Here is a 13,134-nt window from a genome sequence, read left to right as displayed (position 1 = left end):
CAAACAATTTGATTGGTTGATAGCTTCCCTTTTCTCTCTCTCCAAACAGATTGAAATCTCTTTGAAGGCAGACACAGCATCTTGTACTGTGGTACGGTGGAACCTCTAGGTTCCTGGCACGGAAGCTGACACATACAAAGGGTTCCTTAGAATTTGGTTGCGTAGTTGATGAAAGCATAAACTCAGAGCAGCAGCAGCCAGCATCTGTCAGCATGTCTGGTGTCCCAGGGGCCGCAGGACACGCAGTGTGTTCCTTCGCTCATTTAGACTTTACCACCGCATTACAGGGGAAGTAGTATCCTTATTCCCATTTTACAGATAAGGAGGCTGAGGTCCGGAGAGGTTAAGAAACCAGGTTGGACAGAAAGCCATGGGGTGTGGAGAGCCGCCAAAAGGGCCTGCGGGAGGGGCTGCGTTGGGGCGGGTGGAGATTGCAGGAAGTGAGAAGAGGGCCCAGAGGAGGGTGCAGGGGGTCCATTCTGGGAAGGGAGAAGGGGCCCCCTGCGCTAGGCTGGTGAGGCCATACAAGCAGGGGAGCGGTTCCTGATGGGGTACCCGGAGGTCCCCCCACTCCTGTCCCCAAATGCCTCAAAGTCTCTCCCAAGAGTCAAGCTGGGTCCTCCTCCAGCTTCCCCCACTCCTAAAGTCCAGTTCCTGGGAAGGACAATGTCGTGAGGCTGGCGTCTCAGGGGCCAGCTGCCTCTAAGGTGGAGGTCAGGGAAGGAAGAGGCGGGCAAGGGCCCTGACCCCCAGAGGGTCACTGGCCTCAGCCCCACCCTGACACAGACGTGGACTGACTCAGCTTCCTCCCAGCATCTCTGCAGGAACGTTCGCCAGGTCGTTTACCCGGAGCCCACTGAGAGGCCTTGGGTTTAATTACCCAAAGCCCTGAACTTTAGACTTCCCAGAGCTGACAACAGAGCACTGGGGATGTTCTTAGAAATTTCAACTTCAGGACACAGTGGGGAATGGCAGGAACGGCGAAGGGCAGGAGGGAGCCAGAGGGACCGAGGTTGGACTGAGAGTGGTGCTTCCCCACTGGGCACCCCAGGAGAGACCGGCAGGGCGTCAGTGACGGGAGGGGGCTTCTGCCCCACCCGAGGTCTCTAGGGGGCTGTCTTCTGCACAGTGTGGCCCAGGATCCAGCCAGTGGGAGGCCTGCCTGGAGGCCAGCCCATCCCCAGCTAAGGCTTGGTCAGAGAGGATGAGCTGTGGCCGCCAGGGCCTTCTCTTGGCAGTTGAGGCCTGCCAGCTGTCAGAAACTGATTTTTTAGAACCACAAAGAATAAGTCCTTCTGATTTTCACTTCTTTGGCCTATGTTTTCCCACGAAATTATATGATAGCATCATCTGACGCTTACTGAGCCAGAGGAGGGACTTGGCTCCCAACCCCGCTAGTGCATTCCTCCCCCCACCCTTTTTCTTTCTTTTTTTTTCTTACCTGCTCATCACAGGACAGTGAAAAAATTAAGATAAAAAGCATTTCACTATAAATCTTTTGCAAAATGCCATATCCACTGATCACAGGACCTTGAAAAAATGCAGACAGGCAGCATCCCGCTTTAAATCTTATGCTTCAGGGAGTGAACCCCATTGCCTCTGTGTGCACAAAACCAGAAGAATGACCACTCTTTACCCCTGGCCTCATTACAAGACCAAAATCTCTGCCCCAGCGCGGGAGCTCACACCTGTAATCCCAGCACTTTGGGAGGCTGAAGCAGAGGGATCACCTGAGGTCAGGCATTTGAGACCAGCCTGGCCAACAAGGTGAAACTCCGTATATACTAAAAATACAAAAATTAGCTGGGCGTGGTGGCACGCACCTGTAATCCCAGCTACTCGGGAGGCTGAGGCAGGAGAATCGCTTGAACCTGGAAGGCGGAGGTTGCAGTGAGCCGAGATGGTGCCATTGCACTCCAGCCTGGGTGGCAGAAAAAAACAAAAACAAAAACAAAAACAAAAGCCTCTGCCAGGGAGAGGCTTGCCCGTCGTGTTCTGACCCTGCGAGGTACGTGTTACCGCGATTCCTTATCCTGCCAGGGAGAGGCTTGCCCGTCGTGTTCTGACCCTGCGAGGTACGTGTTACCGCGATTCCTTATCCTGCCAGGGAGAGGCTTGCCCGTCGTGTTCTGATCCTGCGAGGTACGTGTTACCGCGATTCCTTATCCCTGTGCGCTCTGCACGCCACCCCTGCAGGAACGCTCACCTACCTCCTGAATTTCCTGTGCCGCCCTCCTCAAGCCCACGACACCATAGTGCGCTCCTCTGGGGGGCAGCTGGAGAACTCTCCCTGCAGTGCTGTCTCCCCCGTGGTGGAACGAAAGCCCCTAATAAAGTCTCGTCTGGGAAATTTGCTTGGCCTCGTGTCAATTTTTATTGGCGCCTAAAGAACCTGTGGTCAGTAACAGGATCACTTCAGTTATCACTTGAGTTTTGGTTTTCTTAATGTGAGGGTCAGTTTTGAAAAATCAAAAAAGAGGCTGGGTGCAGTGGCTCACACCTGTAATCCCAGCGCTTTGGGAGGCCAAGGCAGGTGGCTCACTTAAGGTCAGGAATTTGAGACCAGCCTGGCCAACATGGCGAAACCCCATCTCTTAAAAATACAAAAATTAGGCCGAGTGCAGTGGCTCACACCTGTAATCCCAGCGCTTTGGGAGGCTGAGGTGGGTGGATCACCTGAGGTCAGGAGTTCGAGACCAGGCTGGCCAACCTGGCGAAACTCCATCTCTACTAAAAATACAAAAAAAAAAAAAAAAAAAAAAAAAAAAAAAAAATTAGCCAGGCACGGTGGCAGGTGCCTGTAATCCCAGTTACTCAGGAGGCTGAGGCAAGAGAATTGCTTGAACCTGGGAGGCAGAGGTTGCAGTGAGCCAAGATGGTGCCACTGCTCTCCAGCCTGGGTGACAGAGTGAGACTCAGTCTCAGGACCACCACCACCACCACCCTCATGTCTTCCAGTCCCCCCTCCCACACCCTGGCAGCTGCGAATCTGCTTTTCATCTCTATGGATCTGGCGACTCTGGATACTCCATGTAAGTGGAACAAGATGTGGCTTTTCGTGCTGAGCTTCTTCCATTTCGCATAATCTTTTCTGTTCTTTTTTTGTGTTTTTGAGATGTAGTTTCGCTCTTGTTGCCCAGGCTGGATTCTCGTGCCTCAGCCTCCCGAGTAGCTGGGATTACAGGTGCCCGCCAGCTCGCCTGGCTAATTTTTGTATGTTTAGTAGAGATGTTGCAGGAAACTGAGGACTGGCAAGGCTGACATGGAGAACAAGAGGATTGTTTATTTTAGGTACGCACTGGCTTAGTGGATTCACATCTAAAAAGCTGAGCATTAAACAAAGACAGCGGGTTTTTATAAGCAGACTTACAATAAATAAAATAAAGGTGGTTAATCATATGACAGGTCACATTATCTATAGCTTCACTTGTGGCCTTGCGTAGCCGGCGGCTTTGTAGCTGCATTGACAGAAAAACAAGAACTGGCTAAATACAGACATTTGTAAAACATAATCATGCTTAAGAAACCTGGGAAAGGAGTAACAGTAAAAGAATTTGTCTTTCTTTTTTCTTCTTCAACTTTGCTCTGGAGGGGAGGGGTGTCTGGAGCGTATTCTTTCGGCCTTGGCTTTCTGGAAAGCGTTATCTTACAACTGTCCTTGAAGTGAGCGTGCTAGGCAGAGGAAAACTTGTTTTCTTTTTAACTTTTGCCTTGCTTGTTACTTTTCTTGGAGTGAATGAATGCCTATGTATTTTTAAATGTCTGCCTCAGTTTCTTCTTTTTGAGGCCTTTTATAAAAGAAGTTTAATATGACTCACGCCTGTAATCCCAGCATTTTGGGAGGCCGAGGTGGGTGGATCACCTGAGGTCAGGAGTTCGAGACCAGCCTGACCAACATGACAAAACCCCGTCTCTACCACAAAATACAAAATTAGCCAGGCATGGTGGCGGGCGCCTATAATCCCAAGCTACTCGGGAGGCTGAGGCAGGAGAATCGCTTGAACCCGGGAGGGAGAGGTTGCGGTGAGCCGAGATCGCGCCACTGCACTCCAGCCTGAGCAACAAGAGTGAAACTCTGTCTCAAAAAAAAAACCAAAACAAAACAAACAAAAAAGAACCCAACAAAAAAACCTAGCAACTTTCTTTCTTTCTTTTCTTTTTTTCTTTTTATTTGAGATGGAGTTGACTCTGTCGCCCAGGCTGGAGTGCAATGGCACGATCTCGGCTCACTGCAACGTCCACCTTCCAGGTTCAAGTGATTCTCCTGCCTCAGCCTCTCGAGTAGCTGGGACTACAGGCGGGCATCACCACTCCTGGCTAGTTTTCTATTTTTAGTAGAGACAGAGTTTCACTGTGTTGGCCAGGCTGGTCTCGAACTCCTGACCTCAAGTGATCCACCCGCCTCGGCCTCCCAAAGTGCTGGGATTACAAGGATTACAAGGCCTGGCTGAAAACGACCAACTTTCTTCCTATGTGTTTCTCCAAGGTCATATTTTCTCCAACAACATCAGCCTGTCGGGGCAGGGCCTCTGGGTCCCCAGCACGTGTAGGGGTGGGGTTTGCTGTTGGAAGCGCCTGTCACCAGAGGCGGCCACAGAAAACTGCAGACAGTTCTGCTGAAGACCCCCAGCTCTGTGATGTCACACTGGGCTTCTTTCCTTTCATCCTGGGCTGTGGCTCTGAGGCCGCGGTGGCCATGGAGCTCTGGAAGCTGGGTTGGGGGAGGAAGCCTGGTGGCTCTGACCTCCCCTGGAGGCGCAGGAGGCCCAACCATGACGCTCTTAACGGATGCCATGCCCCAGGTGAAGCAGCCCTATCCGCTGCCTCTGGTCCGACGTCCCTGGGTCCTCTCGAGCCTGTTTGCTGCCTTCAATGTGGTGCTGCTGGTCTTTTTCAGTGGCCTCTTCTTCGCATTCCCGTGAGTTTCCCAGGCAAGGCGTTAGGTTTCCTACAAAGAGACAGCCAGGGAAACAGAATATGATAGGATGGAGGCAGGGGATTGCAGAAGACGGAGGGGAGAATCAGGGAAAGGGGGATATTCTGGCCTAGGGAACCGATGTGCAAAGGCACAGAGGTCAAGGGTGCCTGTGCATTTTGGGAGCTTTGGGTGGCTGGTCATGCTGGTGACATTTGGTGGAGCCATTATGAGTCTGCCTGGGTATTTGGAGCCTGGATTTTTAGATCTGGCTTTAAGGTCTGTGCGTCCTGACCTGAGTAAGCCAGGCCCTGGGCGGGGGGCTTTGGGCTGCCCCTGCTCAGGACCGAGCCTGCCTCTGGTCTCAGTTGCAGGGGGCTGGGCTGCCCCCGCTCAGGGCTCAGGACCGAGCCTGCCTCTGGTCTCAGTTGCAGGTGGCTGGCTCAGAACGGGGAGTGGGTCTTTCCCGCCATCACAGGCCTCCTCTTTGCTCTCACCTTCTTCAGTCTCGTTTCACTCAACTTCTCAGACCCTGGCATCTTACATCAAGGTGAGGCATCAGCCCCCTGGGAAAAGGAGGTGGCACCCCAAGGGCTGGGAACCTGCAGGGGGGTTCCTAAAGTGCTCTTCCTACCGCCCCTCTTCCAGCCTCTGGACCCCTTCACCCCACGTCTTCATTACTGTGGCCCTAGCTCCTTCCCTTCCCTTCCCTTCCCTTCCCTTCCCTTCCCTTCCCTTCCCTTCCCTTCCCTTCCCTTCCCTTCCCTTCCCTTCCCTTCCCTCCCTCCCCTCCCCTCCCCTCCCCTCCCCTCCCCTCCCCTCCCCTCCCCTCCCCTCCCCTCCCCTCCCCTCCCCTTCCTTTCCTTTCTTCTTTCTTTCTGTCTTTCCTTTTCTTTTTTTGAGATAGTCTCGCTCTGCTGCCCAGGCTGGAGTGCAGTGGCATGATCTCAGCTCACTGCAACCTCTGCCTCTCAGGTTCAAGCGATTCTTCTGCCTCAGCCTTCCGAGTAGCTGGGATTGCAGGAGCACACTACCACGCCCAGCTAATTTTTTGTATTTTTAGTAGAGACGGGGGTTTCACCATATTGGCCAGGCTGGTCTCAAACTCCTGACCTCGTGAACAGCCCACCTCGGCCTCCCAAAGTGCTGGGATTACAGGTGTGAGCCACTGTGCCTGGCCCTACCCCACTTCTTAAGCCATCATGGTGTAGAAAAAGAGAATTGTTGCGGTTTCCCAGTTGCCTCAGATGGGAGGACTGGGCAGGCCAGGGCCAGAAGCCAGTGGGCTCTTCCAAACCACTGTTTGTACTTCCTCCCTTCACTACACAATGCCACTTAGAGCAGCACTCACTATTTCAAACACCTGAGTTTCATACAAAACTCTCCTGGCTGGAAACCCGTCTTCCCTTTGCCATCCTCTGAGCTTGGACAGCTTGCTCAGGGGCAGGGGTTCCCCTGCCCACCTCGTCCCCACCCTTCCTCGTGCCCCATGATGCCACAGAGTGACCGCAGGGCCTTCTGCTGTGCCCAATCCTCTTCCCACGCCAGGCTCCGCTGAGCAGGGCCCCTTGACAGTGCATGTGGTGTGGGTGAACCACGGGGCCTTCCGCCTGCAGTGGTGCCCAAAGTGCTGCTTCCACCGCCCGCCCCGGACCTACCACTGCCCCTGGTGCAACATCTGTGTGGAGGTGAGAGCCCCTCTACCTGTCCACCAGCCATTGCCCCACATCTGGCTGGGACCAGGAGCCTCCCTCATACAGGGGCCAGGGCTGGGCATGAAGCTGTCTTTTAGGACTGCTAAAGGCCAAGGGTGATAGTAACTCCCAGCCACTCTTGGTCACTCATGTGCTTCCTGCCTGCACCTGTCCTGGGAGGCTGGCCATTGCCTGCAGAGGTGCTGACATGCACAGGCCATCCATATCTGTCCTGGGCTGGGTCAGGCCAGGGGAGGAGAGGCAGCCCTCTGTCCCACCCCTGGGCTTGCTAACCTGAGATACCCAAGCCCCTCAGGCTGGCTGCCCGCCTGGTCTGGAAGGCCTTGCCTGTCCTCGCCTGGGTGTCCAAGTTGGAGGGTCTCCTGGCGCTTAGTGACCATCCCTCTCGTGAGCACGGCCTGCATAGGTTTACAAGTACAGGAGGCTGGCTGGGCCAGGGTGTTACTGTCATCTTCATCGAATGGATGAGAAAGTGGAGGCCCAGAGACGGTTTTCGTTCTGCCTAAAGTTACAGTAGGATGCGTCTCACAGAAGGCCAGGCCAGCCTTTTCTTTAAAGGTCTTCTGACAGGTGACCTTTATACCACAGAGACCCAACTGTGCTCTAACGAGGGAAATGCCAGCATGAGGCATTCTGTGGCTCAGTTTCTCCCTGCGGGTGGAAGCCAGTGCATGGGCCAAGGGCAGGTGGCCTAGAGGGCAGGGGGAAGGCCTTGGGATTTGGGGTGATGGAAGTTGGGCCGGAGGGGAAGTCCTCAAGCCTGGCCCCTCTCCCTGTCGCCCAGGACTTTGACCACCACTGCAAGTGGGTCAACAACTGCATCGGTCACCGCAACTTCCGCTTCTTCATGCTGCTGGTCCTGTCCCTGTGCCTCTACTCAGGCGCCCTGCTGGTCACCTGTCTCACCTTCCTGGTGCGCACGACCCACCTGCCCTTCTCCACGGACAAGGCCATCGCGTATCCGCCCACGGGAAGGGGAAGGAGAGGGAGGAGGCGGACAGCCAAGGAGGGGCTGCAGGGGGCGGGGCTAGAGGGAGAAGCCGCCTGGGAGGACCAGTCTGGAACGAGGTGAGGTGGGTGGGGCCGGCGGTGGGCGGGGCTAGGAGAAGGGGCGGGGCGTGAAGCCTCCAGCGCGTGGGGCGCGGGGCTCACGCCTGTAGTTCCAGCGCCTTGGGAGGCCGGGGCGGGAGGATCGCTTGAACCGGGGAGGGAGGTCGAGGCTGCAGTGAGCTGTGACTGTGCCTCAAAAGAAGAAAAGAAAAGAAAAGAAGAGAAAGAAAAAGGAATCTGGGCCGGGCGCGGTGGCTCAAGCCTGTAATCCCAGCACTTCGGGAGGCCGAGGCGGGCGGATCACGAGGTCAGGAGATCGAGACCATCCTGGCTAACACGGTGAAACCCCGTCTCTACTAAAAATACAAAAACTAGCCGGGCGAGGTGGCGGGCGCCTGTAGTCCCAGCTACTCGGGAGGCTGAGGCAGGAGAATGGCGTGAGCCCGGGAGGCGGAGCTTGCAGTGAGCTGAGAGCCGGCCACTCCGGCCTGGGCGACAGAGCCAGACTCCGCCTCAAAAAAAAAAAAGAAAAAGGAATCTGGCGGGGTCATGGAGCCGGTGCTAAAGGTAGACCGCAGATCTGGACGGGCGGGGACGGCGGGGTGGAGTCAGGCTTTCGCGGGGCGGGCGGGACGAGGGTGGAACCGGCGGACTGGGCGGGTGGGCGGGCGTCCGGGGGCGGGGCGGGGCGGGGCTCGGGGCGGAGTCGGGCCTGAGGGGCGGGGCCAGGCTGGGGGTCCCGCAGCTCCGATCCTTAACCGGTGCAGCATCGTGGTGGCTGTGCCCGCCGCGGGCTTCCTGGTGCCGCTGTCCATCCTGCTGCTGACCCAGGCCGTGTCCGTGAGCTCGGCCGACCGCACCTACAAGGTCAAGGTACGCGGGGCCGTGGGGAGTCAGCTTGCACCTCCGGGACGTCCGCGCTTCCCGCGCTGTCTCCACTGCCCTTGGCCTGGTAGCCCGACCCCCACCCGCGATGGCGCCTCGTTAGGTCCCTCTAGACCCAGCTCTTAAGAGGCTCCAATCTCGCCTCCTCCGGGAGCTCGGTGGTCATTGTCCCTCCTGGGAGCCCGCTGCGTGCTAGGCGGTTTGGATTCTTTGAGCGATGGGAATAGAGGTGAGTAAGGCTACGTTCCACACTTTGTTGATGAGGAACCTGAAATGGGAGTAACACCCACCAGAGGCCCACGAACACTCGGAGAGGGGGCCGGTCCTGAGCTGTGTGGCGCAGACTCGGGCACTGAGGGTTCAGGGAGGACCACATGGTAGGGTAGGACGTGCCGCTTTCGGGAGGACCACAGAGACAGAGACAGAAGACAGAGGGGAGGGCATTGCAGGTGAGGGGCACACCTTTGCAAAAACTCAGGGAAGCCTGAAAGCCTGTGGAATGTTGGTAGGATGGAGAGGAAACAATTCTAACTGGGGCAGAAGGTGGTGTGGGCAACCGAGTCAACTGCTGCCTTTGGCCCCATTAAAAAGGTCCAGGCTGGGCCCCGTGGCTCATGTCTGTAATTCCAGAGCTTTGGGAGGCTGAGGCAGGAGGATCACTTGAGCCCAGGGGTTTGAAACCAGCCTGGGCAACATAACGAAACTTCATCTCTACACAAAATTTAAAAATTATCCAGGTGTGATGGCACGTGCCTATAGTCCCAGCTACTCCAGAGGCTGAGGTGGGAGGATGGCTTGAGCCCAGGAGATGGAGGCTGCAGTCAGCGAGCAGTGATTGCACCGCTGCACTCCAGCCTGGGCAATAGAGCAAGACCCTGTCTAAAAAAAAAAAATGCCCAGGCTGGGTGTGGTGGCTCACACCTGTAATCCCAACACTTTGGGAGGCCGAGTTGGGCAGACGACCTGAGGTTGGGAGTTCCAGACCAGCCTGGCCAACATGGCGAAACCCTGTCTCTACTAAAAATACAAACATTAGCCAGGTCTGGTGGGGCATGCCTGTAGTCCCAGCTACTCGGGAGGCTGAGGCACAAGAATCGCTTGAACCTGGGAAGCAGAAGTTGCAGTGAGCCGAGATTGTGCTATTGCACTCCAGCCTGTGTGACAGATCGAGATTGTCTCAAAAAAAAAAAACAAAAACAAACAACCCCCCACCCCGAAAGTCGGGTGAATTTAGGCTTGATGCTGAAATCATGGTACAAGAACCAGGGTAGGATTTCTTAAAAGCCAAGTTTATTGGACGGGTGCGTGGCTCATGCCTGCAATCCCAGTACTTTGGGAGGCCGAGGTGGGTGGATCACTTGAGGCCAGGCCAGGAGTTCGAGACTAGCCTGGCCAACATGGCGAAACCGTCTCTACAAAAAATACAAAAATTAGGTGGGCTTGGTGGCATGTGCCTGTAATCCCACCTACTTGGAGGCTGAGGCAGAGAATCTCTTGAACCCGGGAGGCAGAAGTTGCAGTGAGCTGAGATTATGCCACTGCACTCCAGCCTGGGAGACAGAACCAGACTCTGTCTCAAAACAAACAAACAAACAAACAAACAAACAAACAAACAAACAAACAAACGAACAAAAACCAAAACAAAACAAAAAGTATTTTATTGAGCAATAATCTACCTATGTAATATCCTTTTCTAGTGTACAGCTATGAGTTCTGACAAATGAATACAGTCCTGCCACCACCATAATCAATATTTAGGACAGGTCCATCACCCCAGAAAATCAGAGACCACCACCGTAATCAATATTTAGGACAGCTCCATCACCCCAGAAAATCAGAGATCATGGTCTTTGTAGTTGATTTCTCCCCCTACCTGCAGCTCTTGGCAACCACTGATCTGTCTTCTGTCCTTATCATTTTTCCTTTTCCAGAATAAATGGAATTGTTGGCTTGTGAGTCTGGCTTCTTTCACTTAGCACGTACATTCGAGATTCGTTCACGTAGTTGCTCATATCAGTCGCTTATTCCTTTTGATTGCTGTACGGTATTGCATTGTGTGGATGTTCAATAGGTTGTCCATTTACCAACTGAAGATGTTTGTGTTATTTCTAGTTTGGGAGATTACAATAAATAAAGCTGCTATAAACACTGGTGTACAGGCATGTGAATGCAAGTTTTCATTTCTTTGGGGTAAATACTTAAAGGGGTCATATGGTAATTGAATGTGGCTTTTTTGTTTGTTTGTTTGAGACGGAGTGTCACTCTGTCACCCAGGATGGAGTGCAGTGGCTCGATCTTGGCTCACTGCAACCTCCACCTCCCAGATTCAGGTGATCCTCCCACCTCAGCCTCCCAAGTAGCTAAGACTACAGGTGCCCGCCACCACACCTGGCTAATTTTTGTATTTTTAGTAGAGATGGGGTTTCTCCATGTTGGCCAGGCTGGTCTGGAACTCCTGACCTCAGGTGATCCGCCTGCCTCAGCCTCCCAAAGTGCTGGGATGACAGACGTGAGCCACTGTGTCCAGCCTGAATGTTTAACTTCGTAATAAATTGCCAAATTGTCTTCTAAAGTAGCAGTACTATTTTGCATTCCTACCTGTAGTAGGTAAGAATTCCAGTTGCTTTGCATCCTTAGCAAGGTGTGATGCTGTCAGTTGTTTTTGTTGTTTTTTGTTTTAGCAGGTCGAAGACGTGTTGTGGCATCTCAGTGTGGCTTCAGTTTGCATTTTCCTGATGACTAATGGTTAAGCATCTTTTCATGTTCTTCTTTGCCATCTGTGTAACTGTGGTGAAGCGTCTGTTCCAATCTTTTGTCCATTTAAAACGTATTGTTTCCTTATTATTTGTTACACAAAAATAGGCTGGGATTTTCACTGGAATTTCATTGAGTCTATAGACCAGTCTGGGGAGAACTGACATTCTAACCAGATTGAGTGAGTTCATGAGCGTGCCACGCCACCCCATTTATTTATGGCTTCTTCGATGTCTTTCATCCTTATTTTGTGTTTTCAGCATATAGATTTTGTATCCATTTTGTTAGATTTATATGCAAGTATTTCATGTTTTTGTGCTATTGTAAGCGTGTTTTTTAAAATTTCAATTTCTATTTGTTCATTTTTATAAGGAAATACAATGGATTTTTGTGAATTGGTGTTGAATCCTGCCATGTTGCCAGACTCATTTATTAGTTCCAATAGCTTTTTTGTTGATTCTACTTAGGAAATCATGTCATCTGTGAAAAAGGACAGTCTCACTTCTTCTTTTCCAATCTGTATGGCTTTATTTTTTTCTCTTCTTATTGCACTGTCCTGGACCTCTAGCACAATGGCAAGCAGGAGTGGTGAGGGTGGACGTCCTTGCCATGAGACTCCCTCGGCAGGACACTGGCTGTTCTAGGAAAACTGATGGGCAGCACTGATGAGGGTGGAGCTGCAGGTATCAGACAGCTGGAAGGACAGAGGCGCCCTCTCTGCCCACCACCTCCCATCCCAGTCACCCTGCAATCACTCCACCACACCCATATTTGGCTCCCCCACCCGTGACTCCCCAGCTCCGCCCTTCCTCATCGGCCCTCTCTGGTCTACATGTGGTCCCTCCCCAGCATCAGTGCATCGTTTCAGCCTCTCCTGGGCAGCCTTCGCCCTTCTCACATCCTGCGGTTCTTCCTGCCCTCCCTCCTCTGGCCAGAATGCTGCCCTCCTGATCCAGGCTTTCCAGCCTCCAGGGACCTCAACGTGGCCTGCGATTCACCAGGCGGGGCTCCTTCCCGCGGCCCGCAGCACCCGCCTCAAGCCTTTTTCACATGCCCCAAATCTCATTCCCTTCCTCCTCCATCCCCGGGTTGCAACTCCGCCTGTGGTTGATAGCAAGGTCTCTGGATCCAGTTCACACATGTTCACATCACAACTCCACAGCATACCAGCAGGGAGATCCTGGGAATATTACTGGACCACCTTGGCATCCACTTTCCCCATCTGTAAAATGGGCAGCATGGGTGAGTTCAAGACACAGAGTAGCAGCTGGTACAAGTGACTGCTCCGGATGTCGCTACTATTAATACCATTCAATTACCCCCTTTCCTTTTTTTTTGAAGGAAGACGACATGGGTATTAGGAGGGAATGCATAGTTACGTAATACGGCAGTATGTAGGATTTAGGTAAGACGGAATTACTTACGGAAGAAGGAATGAGGGAGGAAGGGCTCTAATTAACAATTCAGATTAAGGAGGGGCTGGAATACTTAATTCCGTATTGAATGAAGTCCATTCCTTCCTCCTTCCTTACTTTCCTTCCTTCCTTCCTTACCTTCGTTCCTTTTCTTCCTTCCTTCTTTCCTTCCCTTCCTTCTTCTCCTTCTTGTCCTTCCTGTCCTTCCTTTCCTTCCTCCTTCCTTCCTTCCTTTCCTTCTTTTCTTTCATATTTCTTTCTTTTGTCATATTGCTTCCTATCTTCTTCTTCCTTCCTTCCTCCTTCCTCCTCTCTTCCTCCTTCTTCTTTCTCTTCTTTCTTTCCTTCCTTCTTTCCTTCCTTCTCTTCCTTCCTTCGCTTCCTTCCTTCCTTCCTTCCT

The 13,134-nt window shown here is 53.0% G+C and overlaps 1 protein-coding gene across 1 annotated transcript in view; it reads left to right on the top strand.

Moving 5' to 3' along the window:
* The first annotated feature begins 4,772 nt into the window (after window positions 1-4,772).
* The window catches only part of ZDHHC19 (zinc finger DHHC-type containing 19), a 13,644-nt gene continuing 5,282 nt past the window's right edge, over window positions 4,773-13,134 (top strand). The window contains 5 exon segments of the mRNA XM_010381239.2: window positions 4,773-4,918; window positions 5,344-5,465; window positions 6,464-6,603; window positions 7,415-7,587; window positions 8,448-8,553. Of these exon segments, the coding sequence (XP_010379541.2) occupies window positions 4,773-4,918; window positions 5,344-5,465; window positions 6,464-6,603; window positions 7,415-7,587; window positions 8,448-8,553 (687 nt within the window).

The sequence above is a fragment of the Rhinopithecus roxellana genome, chromosome 1, assembly GCF_007565055.1.
Source record: "Rhinopithecus roxellana isolate Shanxi Qingling chromosome 1, ASM756505v1, whole genome shotgun sequence".
Classification (NCBI taxonomy): Eukaryota; Metazoa; Chordata; class Mammalia; order Primates; family Cercopithecidae; genus Rhinopithecus; species Rhinopithecus roxellana.
This window is presented reverse-complemented; position numbering and strand designations above follow the sequence as displayed.